General features: G+C 36.8%; 1 protein-coding gene across 1 annotated transcript in view; it reads left to right on the forward strand.

Moving 5' to 3' along the window:
- Positions 1–19904, forward strand: part of PDXDC1 (pyridoxal dependent decarboxylase domain containing 1) — a 31794-nt gene that overhangs the window by 517 nt on the left and 11373 nt on the right. The window contains exons 2-13 of the mRNA XM_064461853.1: positions 6719–6792; positions 7299–7364; positions 8644–8727; positions 9653–9799; positions 11775–11964; positions 14484–14552; positions 15080–15158; positions 15943–16027; positions 16860–16908; positions 17018–17119; positions 17327–17452; positions 18734–18784. Coding sequence (XP_064317923.1) covers positions 6719–6792; positions 7299–7364; positions 8644–8727; positions 9653–9799; positions 11775–11964; positions 14484–14552; positions 15080–15158; positions 15943–16027; positions 16860–16908; positions 17018–17119; positions 17327–17452; positions 18734–18784 — 1122 coding nt within the window. The remainder of the gene's footprint in view (positions 1–6718; positions 6793–7298; positions 7365–8643; positions 8728–9652; positions 9800–11774; positions 11965–14483; positions 14553–15079; positions 15159–15942; positions 16028–16859; positions 16909–17017; positions 17120–17326; positions 17453–18733; positions 18785–19904) is intronic.

Below are 19904 nucleotides of genomic sequence, written 5' to 3' on the forward strand. Positions count from 1 at the left end.
GCTGGGGCTTCTGGCCTGTCCCCGCTGAGGGGGCCGCGCCGCGCGGGCCTGAGGCGCTGCCCCTCACGAAGCCCCGAGTTGGCGGCGGAGCCCGCCGGCCTGTCCCGCTCGTGGTCCCCGGCCGTGGCGCGGGCGCCCGCCGCCTGCTGCTGCGTCCCGGATCCGCGCGGAGCCTGCGTGACTACCAGGAAATGCTTCTTGTTTGTTCTCTTAAGAAGATAGAGCTTATTTCCTGGGAATGTTAGCCTTAGGCAGGGTGGTAGAGAAAAGATTATTTGACTTCCCCCCCCCCCCCCCCCCCCCCCCCCCCCCCCCCCCCACCCCCCCCCCCCCCCCCCCCCCCCCCCCCCACCCCCTCCACCCCCCCCCCCCCCCCCCCCCCCCGTTTTATACTAAAGGCGTTTGCTGCCCTGTGTTTGCTCTTTTCAGTCCAGTGTACTGTACAAAGCAAATATTGGTTCTGTAATACCGTGACTGACAAAACTTATTTTGCCCTTGTCACTGTGAGCCAGTCAGAATCTGGTGGAGTAACCTGGGACCTGCCACACTTCTGCTGGCTTTCATGGCACCTGCTGTGCTTCAGGACCCCTGCCCTAGAAGTGAGGATAGAATGGCTGCTCATACATAGCTTATCACCATTGTTGTATGTCTCTGAGGAAAGTATACACCTGAAATAATTTATACTTTATGTGCTTAAGAGATGTCAATGCATCCTTCCCCTTTGCATCATACTATATGCAGCATGTTCAGTTTTATGTAATCTTTGGAATTGCCTGGAGAAGTTTGAATGGGATGTGCTCTAGTAAAATGAGTAGAAAGGAAATTCAGGAGATGTTTTTCTGATGTGGTTAATGAGTTGGTAGCAAAATGGTTTGATATATTACAATCTGCATGAAGAATACAGTGTTAAAGAGTAATTGGTAGCCTTTAAAAACTTAAGTTCTTGACTAGTGCTGAAAAAAGTTAGTGACAGCTGCTTGTTCTGAAAAGTTTTAATTATTTTTACCTTTATTGTTTTATTTATTAAGTTATACTTTATCAACTGGATTCAAGCAGAATAATAGTACAATATGCAGGGGTTTTTTGAAGAAGGCACATTAGTACAGGGCAAGTGTTTGCCTTGTAGTACTGGCCAAGTCCTTATAAACTTTGTTTGACTAGGTCACCATAAGAAGCAATAAAAACACTGTGTAAGAGTCAAATACATAGCAGAATAAAAGTCCATGTTTTTGTAATTTGTATTCTTGCTGTAAGGAATAGTCTATGATGGTGAGTGCCCTGCAACAACTTGTATGTCTGATTTTTCAATATATGTAAATAGCTGTGTATAAAGAGTTACCATTTCTTTTACTTCCTCTCTTGTTTATCATGGCTTTGTTGCCCGTGTATTAATTAAGCTGTAGTCCTCTGTATACTAACATGCTACAATACAATTATTGTCGTCTAGCCACTTAGCACTTTGTGCCCTCCTGAAATAGTCTTTGGATAAGATTGTTTTAAGTCTGTACAGTCTGCACTTTACCTAGTCTCAAGCATGATAGAAGTCTTCTCCCTAAATAAATGTGAAATTCATCTGAGTTGGGATATGTTTTCTCCTCAGAGAATGTGCGTCCCCTTGTGCTTATTTAAGCATTATTGTAATACATCTGAGACTCTCTTTTATTTGAGCCATGGATACTCTCCTCCTTACGTGTTTATACATGTGGCTTATTGGGATGTCAGTCATAAATTATTAAAATTTTCAGTGAAAATTTGTCAAAAATTTCTATTTTTCATAACAAAGGCAGCCTTTTGGTAGAATCACCTTATTAGATGTAATGCATGTTGACACTGAATGACTACAGTCATTAGGTTCTTGCAAATGGAAAAACATTTTCTTAGCAAGTGAAAAGCTTCCTGAGAATTGAAAACATTGCACTATAGGATTGTAAGGAAAACGTGTAGAATCTGATGTACAAGTGTGCACACCAACAATCTCATAGTTTGATTTTGCAAGTTATCTTCATTTGATCAGACAAATGTTTGGGGGGGGGTTATGTATTAATATTGTGTGTCATAAGTGGTATAATTTCTGGATTTTAGATAAAATAAATTAGTCTTTTATGAGGTGAACTTCAGATTTAAGCTGTTCTGCAAGCCTGGGTTAGATCTGTTAGCCAAACTTCTGAAACTTACTATTCTCAAACCCCTGCCCCCTTTATATTTTGATAGAAGTGACCAATCTTCTGAAGGATTTTAACATTTTAAGTTTCAAGTTAGGTGATTTTGTTGATGGCAAAATAGGGCAAATTCTTTCCTTGTAATGTTTTGCTGTCTCTACAGAAATGTTTTCCCTAAACATGAAAAAAATATTTTGGTTTCTTGCTCAGCCTGTGGCTTTTGTCTTGTTACTGTGTTAATGACCGCAATGTCCTGGTAACTTTACGGAAAACTCTTGTGGGCAGATGCAAATCCTGCCGCGTGTCAGGGAGGCGATAGAAAGAGCAAATACCTATAAAGAGAAGCCTTGTAGTGATACAGCGCCCTTTTAATTCGAGCCTAACAGTCATGGCATGGCTGCTTTTTAATTCGTTATTGAAAACTTTTCTTAGCCTGGAGAATAAACACGGTGTTCTTTTGGCTGAAGAATACAGATAGTGTTTGAGATTAATTCATTCTTGAGAACAGTTTTTGATTTTTGATGGTAAAACTTTGTTCTAGTCAAATATAATGCAGTGGGAAAATGAAGCATATGTCCCTTGAAATACATAATGAGCTACACCTGTGAGTTTCTTGGCACACGCAGTAGTTTATGTAGACTGTTTAAAAATCATCCCTTTCTTATGCTAGAAGGTACAGCCTAAGGAAATGCAAAATCAAGGTTGTAAAACATTGGTATATGAAGCAACATTCTCCTTTTTGAATTTGTAATTAACGTTCCGTCTTATCACAAGTGGAGAATGGCCCTTATCCTTCCCTAGTTGCCAGGTGACCTCAAGGTGTGACATACTGCCTATAAAACCAGAAACAGTTTACAGTTCAAAGTGCTTAAAAAAAAAAAATAGTGACAGGTCAGTTACAAAATAGGGAAGCAGCCACAGATTAAACCTATTGCAAGTTAACCATAGTGAATTAGTTTTATACATTTTGAAGGCAATAAATTATAAAAATCAAAGTATGGTAGCAAATGACAGGATCTTTGAAGGGCTTAAGGAGGCAGAAGGTGTCATGTTGCTGAATGGACACCTTGATGGGAGAAGCTGTGACTGGTGCCTCCTTAGAGCTTGAAAGGACATTGCATGTCTAGTAACTCACCTGGTCAAAAGCACCCAACTCATCAGAGTCAGATCCTGTGACACCAGGGGAAGGAATGAGTGCAGAAACTAAGGCTAGTAAAATATCTAATGCAGCTGTTTTAACCCCCTCAAAAAGTGTGTCATCCTGTGGTTCAGGAGGTATTCAAGAACTCATCTGCCAGTCTCCCTAAAAACAGTTCAAGAACATGAAAAAAGTGTTCTGGCTATTACTGATCGGATTTTATACACACTTGGTCTTGTACAGACTAAACTAAAATGATGTTCTACTTTATTATGGCATGTTATTAAAATGTGTTCCAAAACCTTAACTGAGTGGTTTGTTGCTGCAACTTTGCCATACTTATTTCTCTCGCTGTTTAAAATAAGTAGATAGTCTTCTGCTTCCCACCTCTCTGCCCTTAGTAATGCGAGCAGAGGAGGAAGCATATATAAAAATCCAGTATGCAGCAGTAAAAGGGATTTTTGCTTCCCATGATTCAAAGGAGAAAATAAATTGCTGCACGTCCACTTAGCAATTGGAAAAAACCCAGAAGGGATTGAGTTTCCAATTAAACCCACATCAGAATTCAAAGACTTGCTCGATTTCATAGCTTTTTATAGAGCTTAGCGTAACTTCTTACAACTTTTTAGATTGTATTTTATGTATGTATTCTGCCAGCTTATCAACAGAAAGGTTTCATGTAAGTGAGACAGGATGAGTCACGTGGTAAGTATATGCAGGTTTTAACATCTGATGTAATTCCAGCAGGTGAATTTTGTGTTAGTAACAAAAAAAAAAAAGTTACTGGCTTGTTCTAAAGCAACAGAATATGGAGCACTATCAATCTTGGTTTTATCCAGCGTGACCATGCCTGGCTACTGATTATTTCAGACACCTGCCTCTTGCTATAATATGAGTTAAACCTCTAAATATTTTGGTAAAAATAGTATTTGAACATATGGTAACTCTCAACTCGATTTTTTTTTTTTTCTTGATCAGTCCTCCGGATGAAAATAGTGTAAAATCTCATGTAAATTAATCCCACTACATTCTGTGATGAAATTTGCTTTCGTGTCTGCATCTGCTTGAGCAAACGTGTTTGCCTGTGTTGCATGTGTGCAACAGTTGCATGCACTTCCACCAGCAGTGATGGGCAGGCATGCAGGCCTTTAGGAATACTGTTTCTCAAATACTGTAGCAGACAAGCTATTATATTCCTGCAGTATTGTTAGTGTAAGTTTAAATATTAAACGTGTTTTGGATTTTATTAAACAACCATCACTCCTCCCCCTAGCATGTGTGCACACACACCCCCCCAGTCTTAGCAGCAGTCTAAAGGGTTAACTGCCAGAGGCTTTGGTCTGTGGGCTGAACTTTTGAAAAAGGGTTGATGTTGAATTCATGGAGTCTATGCTTACAGTACACTTGGGAAGCAGAGGAGGGGAGAAGAGACTCTAACAGGGTTGGTCACTTGATGTCTTAGGGTTTTTTTGCTGTCTAATGTGATGGGTCTTATCAGTGGTGTTACCTTCTACTTTCATAACGGGGTATATTTATTTTTCAAATACAGTGTAATATCAACCACTGTAGGTAAATCAGACTCTGCCAGATGATACCCTTCACATTCTCTGGAAGCTTCTAGATGGCATCTAATCCTTAAATGGATAAATGTTCCTGTCCAGATCTCTTGTGTCAGTGTCACAAGCTCCTGTCAGGCTTCTTGGGTTAAAGCTCATAAAAGAGACTTCTTCAGAGCAAAAGCCATTCTTTGGAAAATACTCCTTACTCATCTTTGAACGTGTCACTAGTTCAGGGGAAATAAGTTCAATGATTTTTAAATTTTGTCCATCCTGACAGGCTCTTTAACCAAGTCTCTGTTGTTACCTGGTTTCAGCAGTGAATTCAGGATTTTTGACCTGTTTTGTGTAGCTAGAGGGCTGCAACTGCTGGAAAATAAGCCTTTTCTGCAAGTCAGTCTGTCTTAAGCTGCCTGGTGCAGGTCAGTTTTACCCTTTTGACTAGCTAAAGGGCTATCTCTATAATAAGGTAAGATTAAAAATTGCTTTAAAGGTACCAGAAATAGGAAAAGATAAATTTACAAGAGTATTTGGATTAGGTGTTTTCTCATCTGTTTTGAAAACTACTGTTGTAAAAGTTTGACAGGGAAACCTGAATGGGGATATGGCAGGGAAAACTGCCATTTTATTTCTGCCTTTGCTAGAGCAGTCTTAAATTATACCTTCTTGTGTTTACTAGGTAAGAAATGTTGGCTTTTGTAATCTCTCCTAGGAATTATTACTTGAACATGTTTGAATACCTCTTAGTTGAGCTGGTAATTAAAAAAAAAAAAGGTCAATTTATGTAAATTTCCTCCTGAATTTGCTTCAGAATGCTCAATGACCTAAAACCTGCCTTGGTGAAATTTTTCAGTGTTCAACTTCCTGAACAACTTCTTTGCTAGCAGGTAACTTTCTTGTAAGAACAGTGTTGTCCTTTCCCACTGATCGCTCTCTTGTTTGGTGGTGGGTTGTTTGGTGTGGTTTGTTGGTTTTGGTAGGTTTTTTGTTTGGTTTTGGTTGGTTTGTTTCTTTGGGGTGTTTTGGTGGTGGGTACCATCCCGTTACTAGTACAGCAGAGGGGCTAAGTTTTGTTTGTTTGTTTTGTAATGAAAGTCTATACATCCTGAGAGCTGACTGCTAGTCAACTCAACTGAGGGTCTGGTAACAGGTGGGGGGTTTTGTGCAGAAACACAAGTTCTTAGGTTAAGTACAAGGATAATTTCTAAATTAGATTTGCCACTGAAAGACTTGTGATTCGATTTAGGTTACCAATCTATTTTCCATACTCTGTAGAAAAATTAGGGTGGCCCTTAGCAGGTTTTTGGTGATTTTGTTTTGTTTTTAATTTTGGGTAGGACTGCATGCAAATTTTTATATTTAAGGGAATAATTGAAGTTTTATTGCTGATGTAGAATCGTTACCAAAAAAAAAAGGAAAAACATCATTTAGTTGGGCTAAAGTGGCCAGTTTTTTTAGCTAAAGCATTATAATGAGCGCTTACTTGAATACCTGGTGCTTGTCAAATCCTTCTTGCCTTTTGATGCTCTTTCTTTCATTATTCATTAAACTCCAAAAGAGGTAGCTAGAAATTAAAGAGGATTTTGGAAAAAGTTCTTCTTGTGGAGAAAAAAAATTGAGTCTATCCATAATAAAATCCAGATAACAACTGAGTTTTCTTTTGGGTTATTTTAGGCTAATGTGTTCTCATTTTGTGTATTTTGAGTTCAGGATATACAACATATTGTTGTTTTTAAATGATACACACAGACTAAATAAAAGAATCTGCCTGATGCTTGTATTTCTAGTGAGGATGTTGTGGGTACCACAGTAAGATAAATGCGTTTTGGTCTTTTCTTAAAAGTTGTTATCTTTTTCCCTGAAAGATGGTTGACCCTACTCTAGCAGAAATGGGAAAGAATCTGAATGAAGCAATGAAGATGCTAGAAGACAATCAAAGGTATGTGCAAAGGATAACAACTACAAAAACAATAGCTGCTTGTGCTAAGGGGAGGATTATTATTGTCACTGTCAGCAGGCAAGAAAACTTGTTTTCCTAGTAGTTTAAGGTCACATTGTCATTCTGAAGCTTGCTTCCATGCAAATAACCATTGTTTCTCAAATGATGGGATTTTTAAAATAAATGTATAATTCTTTTACAAAAGTTCAGCAAGTCTATTTTTTGGAGGTGTTAGGTTTGTTTCTTTCCTATTGCTGTGCAAGTAACTTTTAATTCCTGTAGATATATATATGTGAGACTATTCCGTAAGTTTTATATTTTCTGTTAAAGAACCGAAAAAGCAAAACTTAATTCAGTCTGAGCTCAACTTTTGTGTTGGTCTCATCTGACTTATTTATAAAACTTGTTAGTGAAATAGATTGTCAGTATGTACTTCTGCAAGTCACAGTCAACTACATACTTGATGTTATAAAACACAAATAGTTTATTTTTGTCTTGTAACTTAGAAAAGTGGAGGAGGAAAATGAAAAGAAGTATGCACGGAAGGATATTCCTGGACCACTCCAAGGCAGGTAGGCAGCAACAGTTTTTACAATAATGCTTTCTAATTTTCAGAATCTGTGAAATATATGTAACAAGTTTGTCTTCCAAGCAACTTCTGTATTTATGCAAAACATGAACACTTGCCAGGCCAGGCATTTTATCAACTTTTTCCATACTCACATGGCGGGGGAAAGAGTTTATCATCGTAGCAACTATTTCCATACTCATTTGGCGGCGGGGGAGATTACTTGGTAACTGAAACTGTGAACTGTCGGAATCTAATGAAGTATTGGTGCATACAGTTGTGATTGAGACTTAAAGTAAGTATGGATAAACTTGTGCTGTAGAATAAAGATACATTAAAACACCCAGATTAAACAAAAAAATAAAAGTAATAACTGAGACTGCTAAGGTGCAAAACCTTAAAAAAAACCCACAAAACAAACCCAAAACAATCCCCCTACCTTTTCAGTACAGCTGTATTAAAAAAAAATTATATGGAGCTCTTGTGCATAAGGCAGGTAAGATCACTGTACCTGAAAACTAAGATATAAATTGGTTGTAGCCTGTTTGGAAGAGGATCCAGCAGGAGCCCAAGTTAACCTTCAGAAAATATTCCAAAATATAAGTCTCATGTGTACATAAACTAAACTTGGTTTTGAGTGGAGAGACTGAATTAGCTTTTCTAAGAATAAAAATCAATTTCAACTGTCAGAGTGTTCAACTATACAGAAGTGTAAGTGCACTTACACTACTGTAAATTTTAGTAGGAATTACACAAGTTGAAAAGTTGTGGGCCTTTTCTGGCTTTACCGTGCTAGAGTGCCTCATGTCAGAAGTCTAACATAGCTTTTGTTTGCCAGAACAAAATTTGATCTGATATTTGTAGGTAATCATTTAAGGCATGTGGTGAGTTTGTGAGCTGAAGCTGTATAATATGAAGAGGAATTTGGATCCTTAGCTATTACCTTACTTTGCTGTGTAGCAATAAGCAATCAAACATTGTCAAGTCAAACTTTTCAGTCCAAATTTTCAGGTTTCAGTAGATTTGTTTTCCTGTGAGTCTGAGTTCATACTTATGGAAGGGTGCTACTATAATTAAGTATAGTTTTGAATTAATTTATTCAGCAACCTTGTCTTCGTGATCTGTCTTTCTGAGAGCAAATTTTTTGTTGCTCTACTCAGCATTCTTTGAAAGTGTGGTGTTATCTTCATGTTGTGCAGTGTCCCAGATGGCATCTTTGTTAGATGCTGGTCTTTACCTTTTTTTTTAATGTGGTTTTTGTTTTCCCCTCCCCCATACACCAGTGGCCAGGACATGGTGAGCATACTTCAGTTAGTTCAGAACCTGATGCATGGAGAGGAAGAGGAGGAAAATTCACAGGCCTACCGGTAAAGCCAATATGAATTTTTGTGTGTGGAAGATACCTGATTTTGTTATATTCTGTTTATTATAGAACTTATACATTTAAGTGTTCTAAAGTGTAAAGATACTGTGCAACCATGTAACTTTTTTAAGGTGATTGCATTATATAGTGAACCAGAATAATGCAATAGACTGTCTTAAAATTATAAAGCTTTCATTACTAAATTGAATTATAAAAGGAATTGTTTCTGATGTGACATCTCATTTTGTTCTCTATTTTCTGAAAGTTGTTTTAAGTCTGAAAGTCTTATAAAAGTTTGAATACCAATGAATTTTTTTACCATCTCTCCCTGTAGATTTTTAAAGGAAAAAAAGAAGAAATAAAATTGGTTTCCATTTGTCTGAAAAATGGAAATAATACTAACTAATCTGTAGAACATTATTGAAAATTAACATTTGAAAAACAGTTTGGAGATATAAAAAACAAAACCAAAAAACCCCCCAGCAAAACCCCAACAAGCTAATGAAAGCTATGCCTCTAAAGATGATAATAATGTGTCCTGAGTTTTCTCTCTGTGAGGAAAGGTATGTGTTTAATGCACTTAAGTCCCAGTGCAGATAAAGTGCTTAGTTCCAACTCATGCTAGCTGATTGTCTAAAAAGGGATCTTAGAGGTCTTTTCCAACCTTACTGATTCTACGATACTATGAGGTATTACCGTAAGGAGCTAGGCCAAGTGAAGTGCCAGTACTTTTGTCTATACTGGCATTTTAGGATGTTAATACACAATGTCAGGAAGGTGCCTGTGGTATACTGTACTTCTCTCTGCTAAATACTGACAATTGCATGTCAACAAATTCTGCCACTCTACAATAAAAATACAGAAACCTAAAATTAATGTTATGTTCATAACTTGTATTTAGTTGGCTGTTACTCTGTTCTGGCTTGCAGACTTCAAAATGTTGGTGAGCAAGGTCACATGGCTCTACTGGGACATAGTTTGGCTGCTTACATATCAGTGCTGGACAAGGAAAGACTGAGAAAACTTACAACAAGGATCCTTTCTGATACCACCCTCTGGCTCTGCAGGCTTTTCAGGTGAGTCGCTGTGAATAACTTATGTATGACTAGATAGAGATAATTGTTTAGAAATAGGTGTGGCTGGACTGAGGATGTCAACACAAGAAACCACTGTGCCACAAATGTAGAAATATTCTTGGAAAGATCTGAAACACATCACATAATTAAAAAAAAAAAGACTTGTGTTGAATGGCAGGAAATGATTAGTAACATGGCTGTCATAAAAAAAACTTTTATAACAGCTATCTGGTGGAGCTAAGGGCCAAAGCACAGCTGCAGATGTATAGTTGGTCAAACATTTAAGTAAATTCTTGTTTCTTGAGGCATATGCTGTGTTGCTGAGGCTTGGGGTAGATACTTCCTATTTTTACACACATGAAAGAATAACCAACCGACTGACCAAAAGAGTAGAAATATAATTGAAGTTAATGCAAAATTAGTTGTTAAACTACAAACGATTTTTCATATATTTATGGGCTCACCTCTATTAGAATTATTTTATAAACTCAATGATTATCTGTCGTTGACTTAGATGTTGAAACCTTGTGCAATGATGAAATTTGAGAAGTTGCAGGTAATCCAGCTATTTTGACAAATGTATGTTTATATAGAGTGTCAGTGATGTTTCTAAATGGCATGGCTAACGAAGTAGTTCTGTTTCAATAAAATATGCGATAACATTGTGATTTTGTGATTAATGGTCTCTATTGGACTGTGGTCCCCAAAGTTTTGTGACTGTAGGCAGCAGCATTGAACAAATACTGTGCTGTGAACTGCTTTGTGCTTCTTGATGTTTTCTGTGGCTATGAGCAACACTAGAGGAATTTCCCTTTCCCCATGTTAGATCACAGAACTGTTGTGTAAAGGTGAAGTAAGTGTTTGCATGTGGGTCGTTCTGTAGTTTAACTTTGGAATACTCAGCAGTATTTGTGTATCAGATAGGTTATCACAGACTAAGAGGTTTCAGGGCCTTTATGTAAATTTGTTAATAAATGCCATTCTTACATTGTGCAAGACTACCGATGTACGTGTTGCACAAAAATGCTAGAAGAAATATCTAACTTGCAAATTGCTTAATAAGTTGACATATCTACTACTTTCACCATTGCTGTTTCCTCTTCTACAGTTAAAACAGCTGAGGGATTGCCCTCAATGTGGAACACTCATACCTTATCTCTTCTTTGGTTACTTTGCTGCTGTTTCTTGACTATAAATGTTAATGTGCTGATTTGAGTTTGATTCTTAGAAGGGTTAAAAAAGGTGGGGAAGGAACAGACATGCAACCCACATGAGCCCCAAGAAAACATGCTTAATAAAGCAGATTGAAGGCAAAATAGCCATAAAATCATTAAAATATTCCTGGGGAAATACATACTTCACTTATGCAACTCAAATATTTAAAACACCTGGAAAACTGTCTTGCAGTGTGTTGAATAGATTGTTCTAAATTGTGGTCTTATTTTCAAACCCTCTAAAATATAAATGGCATCAGTAATTTTGGGTATTACAAAATACCTTGATTTGTGATTTCATAATAAAGTTTGCAAGTTTCTGCCCGTTTACCTTATATCACATGTCTCATTCCAATTTTACTAACTTAACTTCAAGAATGTCAGGTTGCATTCTCTTTAAAATTAGCAGTCCGGAATTTACATATATGTTAAACCCAGATGAAGCCTTTTGTGTGCTTCCTCTCCAGCTCCACTCTTAGTAAGCAAGGTTTTGAACTCTGTAAAGGAAGTCCTTAGGAGCCCAGATGTTTCTTCTTGCTTGCTTTATCTCTGAGCCTAAATGAAAATATATACTAGGCATCTCTCATTGTTAGTCTCAGCCTGTCTCATCAAAGTTTCCTTCTACTCTAATTTGTCCTGGGAATATAGAAGGGTTTTTCTCTTCTTTGTCCTCCTGTAAGCACCTTTATTGGTCAGTGTTATTTTAGTCACTAAACTGACTGTTGGTTTTGCTGGTAATATTTACTTGGCTTTTCTTGCAGGTATGAAAATGGATCAGCGTATTATCATGAAGATGATCGTGAAGGTCTCCTAAAAATCTGCCGTCTTGTTATTCATACACGCTATGAAGATTACACAGTAGAAGGATTTAATGTGCTATATACTAAGCAGCCTGTCATATACATTAGTTCTGCAGCTAGAACAGGCTTGGGCCAAGCTCTCTGCAATCAGGTAAGGTGAATCAGTTGGGGTTTTAGCTGCAAGTAGAACCTCCCCGGCTTCATATTGCCTACTTGAAATTTAGATTTTAAAAATACATTCAGACTTTTCCTGCAAGAGACTGGTACTTGCAGTACAGTCTAGTACACTACTGGCAGCAGTCTTGTAAACTGGTTGGAGCCAGTGAAAGTTTTCCTTTAGATTCATATGTCTGCCTGGAACTTCCACTGTTAGAACTGAAGCTTCTTCCAGATTTTTCCCAGTGCTACTATGTTGTTTGAATACATGTATCCCCAAGCAAGCTGAGCAGCTTCTCTCTGCAGCTCTCCTGTTTCTGCCACACAATCGCTCGATCAGTGTTCCTCATGAGATTACCTTCATCCTTGTCTCGTTGCCTTTCTGTGGACATAGTAGATTGTTATAGCCTATAAAATGATATAAGTTTCTGAGACTTAGGATGATATGTCTGCCTGTTGAAACACAGTATGAAAAGGGACGTTTTGAAGGAGGAGGACTGAGCTTTGGCCTCAGAAGTTGATGTTAGAAAAAGCATAACTTTGGTGATTTTTTTGAAAGCCTCCTTTTTTTTTCTCATGGTACAAACGATAGCAATGTGACTGAACAGCAACACAATGTGGAGTGGGAGGGGAAGGGAGTGTGAGGTAAAACCGTGCTTTGATACCAGCCAAATATCTGCAAGTTAATAGTACAAAAATGTTATACAGTGTGTTGCTATTGCTTTATTAATTGTGATTTCTAGCATAACTATAAAACAGGCAAAGGAAGCAAAATTCTTACTGGGGGTGTAACCTCAGTAGCTGTAATGGAACATATGTATAATATACAACCATTTGTCTGGAAAAAACACTTTCAGGTCACATTTACGGTCTGTTTTGCAGCAACAATACAGTGGGAGGAAGAGAATTTTCCTGAATATTTTCAGTGAAAGGAAATATGCTAATTTTTTTTTTTTAAATGAGTGATTGTTTCTAGATGGCATTGCACTTTACATAATCTGTTGGTCATGGTGAAAAAGACCCAAGCCCAAACACACTGGATTTCCAAACACTGAGTTATTGCAAATATTTAGTGAATGATGCCCCTGTACTCTTATTTTCAATAAACTTGATCATTTTTTTAAAGGAAAACAGTTGAGTAGTAGACTGTGCTGATCCCATTCCAGAAAGCTTTGTGTGGAATAGCAAGATTACCCTCACAATCCAGTGCTTTAAAGAAACCCTATTTTTCCTAATTATGTTTAAAACTTGTTGGTTTTGCCAAGTATTTATTTGCATGAATGTCTGTAGACTTAAATAAGCTAATTGAGGCCATATACAGACTTTCCTATTGCATACCTAACATTCAGTGCACTAGTGATCTTTTTCAAACTTAACATGCACTGAAATAAAGAGTCAAGTTCATAGGGCCTTTGTTTTTCAAGTCTTTGGAGAAGGCAGGCAGAGGTACTACTAACAGATTAAAAATGTAGACTGCAGAGAAATAAAAATGGTATAATAGATGGAGCTTATCATGGCCAAAATTACTTGGGAAGTAGGTGGTAGAAGTTCATTGGAATAAGTTGGTGTCTTTGGTAAGCCAAGTGTTGCATGTATTTATTGACTGAAACTTCTTGATACAAGAAACGCTACTAAGAATCAGTATTTCAAGAGCCTTTTGCTTCTGATTAGCAGTATCTACTCTAATAACTAACAGTGGTGCCTTATCTTTTGGTTATAAGGTAACCTGTCCACATTAGGTGGTCACTGAACTTAGATAGCATTTTATCTTAGATTTTGAGGAGTACTGTATATTGTAGAGCAGACAATTGGAACTGAGTAATCAGACATTTATTAAATTTCTGTTAAATGAAAGGATAAAACCAAACTAGTCTGTAACTGTAGATCTCTTAATTTGCTGAACCTTCTGTTCAGTTATCAGTATGATGAATTAGATTTTGCTTGTCTAGTGATCTTCCAAGTTAAAGATCAAAATGTAAGAGGCACTGATTCCCCAGCTCCCCCGCATGTTGATGATGCAAAAGTTATCTGGTATTTGCCTCCACGGCAAAGGAAGAACTTAAGACTTAGCAGCACGAATAGTCAGCTGAGCTGTGCAGTCAAAGTAGGCAGACTGCCCTCTACTCAGTAGTAAAGGGACTGTGAACCTCCAGTGGAACATGGCCCATGCACAAAGCACACGTTTCCTTATAGGTGGTGTTAATTGCAAGGGTGACCAAGAAAAAGAGGATTGGGTTTAGGCTGTTGGACAGGGTATGGGTGTGTCATTAGAAAAACTGAATGCAGTTGATGTGCTAACCAAAAGTTGACTGTTGTTTTTTTTTCCAATTTCTCCTGTGCTTTCTTTTCGCTGCTCTTAATTTGGTTATAAGTTTTAGCAGGAAACTTAACTTCTAATGCAATATCCAGCTTTTTATTGTAATGTTTACTATTTTTTGTGTCACTGTGTATATTTCTGTGAATGCTTGAAATGAGTGTGTGTCGGTTGTTGAAATTCCATCATTTTTATTGCAGCTAGGGTTACCCCTTTCTTGCATGTGCCGTGTGCCTTGTAACACTATGTTTGGATCTCAACATCAAATGGTAAGTTTGTCTTCCTTAAGAACTCTTCTTATTTTTTTGCCCCTCCTCCCCCCCTTTTTTTTTTTAAAACCATCATTAAATGAATGTCAAGTATGTTGTTAGGAAATCTTATTAGTGTACTTACTTTTTCAAGCTCTAAGCCTTCTGTGTTTATAGCTGTACAAATAGCAGATTGAAATCATCTAAAAAGCGCCAGCACCTTGGTCTTGTCATTTGTAAGATATTTTTAGTGGCTTATAGTAAGGTGCTTTCTAGTCCAATATTTCTAGAATACGTGTAGTCAGAGGTACATTACAAACTACATGATGTATTTGTGTTGTGTTTTTCACAAATGCTTTATCCGTCCTTTGGGTTATTTTGCCTTTGAGAAGAAACTGCAAGCCACAAACAAAGCATTAAGAATGTCTTCCAGAACTGCAGAATGCTCTCCATTTACACTTAATCCATTTTTCCAGTTCAGCAGAAACGATTCTCTACTGTTTGACAAACATATTTATAAATACCTATCTTTTTCTTATCGATAACAGGATGTTGCTTTGTTGGACAGATTGATTAAAGATGATGTTGAGTCTGGAAAACTGCCTTTGTTGCTTGTGGCCAATGCTGGTAAGTGCCTTAGACAAACAATAACAAAAAAGCATGCTATTTCATAAATATAATTATAAAATCCAAAATAAAAAACTAATTTCTTAAACAGCTTAGTGGTAGCATGTCAAGAAATATCAGGAAATATACTAATGGCCACAAAATAATTTTTCTGCCTCGAGGGTTTTTTATTAACTTGAAGTTGGATTGTGCTGCTACAGTTCTGCATATGTCAGTTGGTATATTAATATGACTAGAACTTATTTTAGTGAGTGCAAACCTCTTGTTGAAAATCAGTTTCACAGTAACGCCTCAGAAATTTTGATTTGTGTGCCATCAACTTTAGCTGTAAAAATTATATTTTTCTTCTAGTTAAGCAGAACTGCTCATGAAAAAACTTGTTTTAAGTATGAATGAAGGAGGTGACTGTTACTTGCTTTGGAATTGGAAAAGTATCTAAGTATCTTGGTTTAGTATCTTGGTTTAGTTTCCTTTAGTTGAGGTCATACTTTGAACACATTCAATTTCTTAGCTGAGGCTGCTGAGTCTTTTAGTGCCTAGGACATATAATTTGCTAAGTATTTTTAACATATATTGACAAGCAAAGCAGGTATCTTTTTTTTGTCTAGAATTCCAATTGCTCAAAGTTACAATGAACCAGATATGAATATTGTGTAGTGGGCTCTTTTTACCTCTTTCCTGCTCTTGTGTGACTTTTTTGACAACAGTACAAGAGGTCCTTTTGTGTAGAGTCCTAATTTGCATGCTTATCCTTTGTGTTTGCCTTTCTTCCTTGTCAACAAAGGGACACCAGGAGCTGGGCACACAGACAAACTTGGCCGACTGAAGGAACTTTGTGAGCAGTATAATATGTGGCTCCATGTAGAAGGGTATGAAACTTGACATTTATCTCTATGTGCCTGTATTCATTAAAAAGTCTGACCAGTGGATAGCACATAATTTTACAGCTAACCAGCTAGTAGAGGGTCATAGGACCATCTTTATTTTTGCTGTATTAAGCATTTTATATGGTTATATTTTTTTCACTGTGTGAGGTACAGATTATTTTAGATAAACAATTAATTGGAGTGGTTTACTCAGATGGTAATCTTAACTGCCCTGGCTTTGAAGAGTTTGGAATACAAATAAAAAGACCTTATAGGAGAAGTCAGGGGAGACATTATACAGTGATTATTGAGAACGAGGAAGGAGAATTAAATGAGTGGAAGAGATGACATGTTAATGAAGGTTGTCCATAGGAGAGCTGCAAGTGCAGTGTGCAACATAACTGGGACGAGGTTTAAACCAAGAGGAGAAGAAATTCCTAGTACTTAGACAATGTTAATGAAGGCTCCATTGATCTAAGATTTTTTTTTTGAGCCTGGAGTAGAGGCTCTGATTCTCCTGATATTTCACTGTATAGTACTATACTTGCATGCTCTTTATTTTTGATACCAAATTGATGCTGAATTATGGGTAGGACTTCAGGGGATGATTTCCCCCAAAGGGTGGACTGAAACATTTTTAGATTGAAATGGATTTTTACTTTTGGGTTTTCAATCTTGGAATACCACGTAGCAACATCTACTGCATTGGTAATGAAAAATATAAAAACAAAAATTACCTCCCTTTACACATCAACATGAAATATTTAAACTGAAGATTAAAATGCTATCTCTTAATACATTGTTAATATGTGCTAAAACCACTTTATTTTTCTAGTGTGAATTTGGCAACTTTGGCTTTGGGTTATGTCTCCTCTTCTGTACTGGTATGTTTTGCTATATATAGAAACTCAATAATGTGGTCTAGATTTTAAGGTCATTATCTAATGAAAAAATATATATGGCTTATATTCTGCTTATTGTAACAAACTTAAGGCAGCTACAAAATGTGACAGCATGACTCTTACGCTGGGTTCCTGGCTGGGTCTGCCGGCTGTACCTGCGGTGACGCTCTACAGACATGAGGATCCGTCTTTGGTATGTTTAACTTCTCAGTCACTATTATCAAGATCTTGAGACTTGAATTTTGATCATGGTATAGTGTCTTGTTTTTTATAAGCATCTAAATTAAAATTTGCAAAAGCTCCCCTATTTAAGTTGTGACATGCTCCATAAACTGGCAAAAATGGAATAATTGGAGAGGTTAATAGTGGTTTGTTTATTGTTTGTTGTTTTCCTCTTTAGTCCTTGGCAGCTGGGCTGACATCGAGTCAGCCTGTAGAGAAGCTCCGTGCCCTGCCGTTGTGGCTGTCCTTGCAATACCTGGGCCACGATGGGATTGTAGAGAGGATAAAGCATGCCTCACAACTAGTAAGCAACAGCTTGTTGGCACATTGTTTATAAATACTTTGCTGATTTGCGTGTGGGTTGGAGACTGTTCTTAAGAATCCTCACCATCAGATTTAACGGTTTGAGTCTCCAAGCAGAAACAAAGTTCAGATAGCAACGATAGTACAAGCAATATCCAGATGGCTTTCACAGAACACTGTTCATAATAGTTGCTAATACATCTTTTTGATTGTTGTGATGAGTTGTAGAAGAATCAACTACAAATATTGTACTTGTTGACAGTATAGCATATTGCTTCATATCGTGTTACAAATTGTGAAAGCAAAGTGTTTGGGGGAGGGATGTGCTTTTTCTATTAGACTGTATATTTTATTAGGTTTTTTAATGAGCAGTACTTAATATTTGTTTTTTCTAAACAGTAAAATAACATAATTACTTCCTTTTTTCTGTCACTTCTCTATTTTAACTGTTTTGCTTGAAAGCTGTTTGGAGAAAGACTTTCTTATTTTCCTGCTATACCTGGCATTGTAGCGATTTAAGTAAGTAATAGTAAATTAAAAATGCCTGACAAAAAGGACTTCAAAACATTTCTTCAGATACAGTGGCAAGTGTGCTATTTTTGAAGTTAAGTCCTTATGCTAGTAAAAATTAAGGTCCAGTATAATGTGTTCGTTTTAAAAATGCATTTTTAAAATATATGCAAAACATTTTTCCTTAAGGTACAGCACTTACTAAAAATTCAAGGAAGGGCAGAATAGAAATGGAAAGTTTCTGTAATGGTTAGTGAAGAAGCTATTGGCATGAAAGACCTAAAGGAGTGACAAAGTATCATTAGTCATTAAGATTTTGTGGCATCTAAAACTGATCTTAGTTTTTATGATAGTCTATTAATATAGCGTTAAACCACAATGTAAGAATGTCTTTTCTAATGAAAATAATTCAGAAAGCCATCATAACCAGTTGCTATGGTAGCTTTGAGAAAATTAACTGTTCTGCTAAACACCGTGCTCTAGTTAGTGAACGGAGTTGTAATATCTCTGGAACTTTGTCAACAAATGCGCCAAGACTTTATTTTAATGAAAATCACTTTGCAGTCAGTGTTCTGCTAAAACCAGAAAATATTTGCCCAATACACTCTAAATTTACCAGTAAGAACTGGATGAATCTCTGACACGTCATAGAAGTTTGTTCAGAAATAGAAATTATGACAGTGACTACTTACTGTTTTTCAGAATAATTTTTAACTTCTAAAAGTGTGTGTTTGTCTCTTCCTTTTGTTTTCCTTCTGCTGTGGTTTTTTAGAGTCAAAGATTGTTGGAAAACTTGAAGAACCTGGATTTCATTAAAACTTCGGTACAGCATACATTTAATACTTTGGTTGTATAGCTTAACCTTTGCTTGATAAATAATAAGAATAACTTTGATTTAAAAATTATTTTAAAATATTATGTAAATCATAGCCATTGTTTTGAAGATGGTTAGTATTTTTCTAACTAATTTCTTGTGTTCAGTGAAATTGTGTGTCTCGGTTGTGTGTGAACCTCTAGATTGTATCTGTTCCATTGCTGTGTATTCATGCACTTTGTGGAGCTGACAGAACAACATCCAGAAATTGTTTCCAGAGGTTGATTTTATTCCATTTAAAACATGGATTTGTTCAGTAATGTGTTTATGAAACCAGTTTCCATAAGACTCCCTAATACATTCTGGCTGCATCTCACCCCGCTGTTGAGATCATACTGTGAACCCCATGAAATTGTATGCAAAAATTGTCCTAGATGAGGTTTTTACACCAGAAGTAGTTTTAGAAATGACATCTAACATATTAATTTCAAATTCGGTTTCTGTGAGATGTCCTGTTTAACAGGGTTTGGTGATTTTACTCCCCTCCCCCTGCCCCTAATTTTAATTGACAACTTCATGTATAGAAAATATATTCTGCGTAGTTTTCTGGGGCAATAGATAATTCATGGATCATTCCGAGTGACAATAACCATTTTTGTAAAAATTTTTTTTCTAAGTATTATTGGCCTTGGGAGTTCAAGTTACTGTAGCACTTTTCCCTTCTACTTAAATAAATCTTGCATTTTGGGGATTGTGAAATGTAGCCTCAGATTGCCTCCAGAAGTTGCCCAGTCCATTTCTCCTACCCCCAAAGCAGGATCAGTTATTATCCTGTTATTCCTGCTGGAACTTTCTTGATGTTCTCCAATGATTCTGGGGTGATTTCCAAGATAATTTTTTAATGTTAATGTCTGAAAATACTTAAACTATTTCGTACTGTATATTTGCTAATGAACATACTTAGGTTTCTTGCTTTATAGTGCCCAAATTTTAATTATGCATGCCTTAATTCAATACATTTGCTTGAACTGAATAATTATTTACTTTCAGGTATTTAAAGATATGTTTGCTCACACTCTTAAGAGTTAACTTCTAATACTGAAAGTGTGAACATTGTTACTGCTGGCAA

Source organism: Phalacrocorax carbo, chromosome 10, assembly GCF_963921805.1.
Source record: "Phalacrocorax carbo chromosome 10, bPhaCar2.1, whole genome shotgun sequence".
NCBI classification, from domain to species: Eukaryota; Metazoa; Chordata; class Aves; order Suliformes; family Phalacrocoracidae; genus Phalacrocorax; species Phalacrocorax carbo.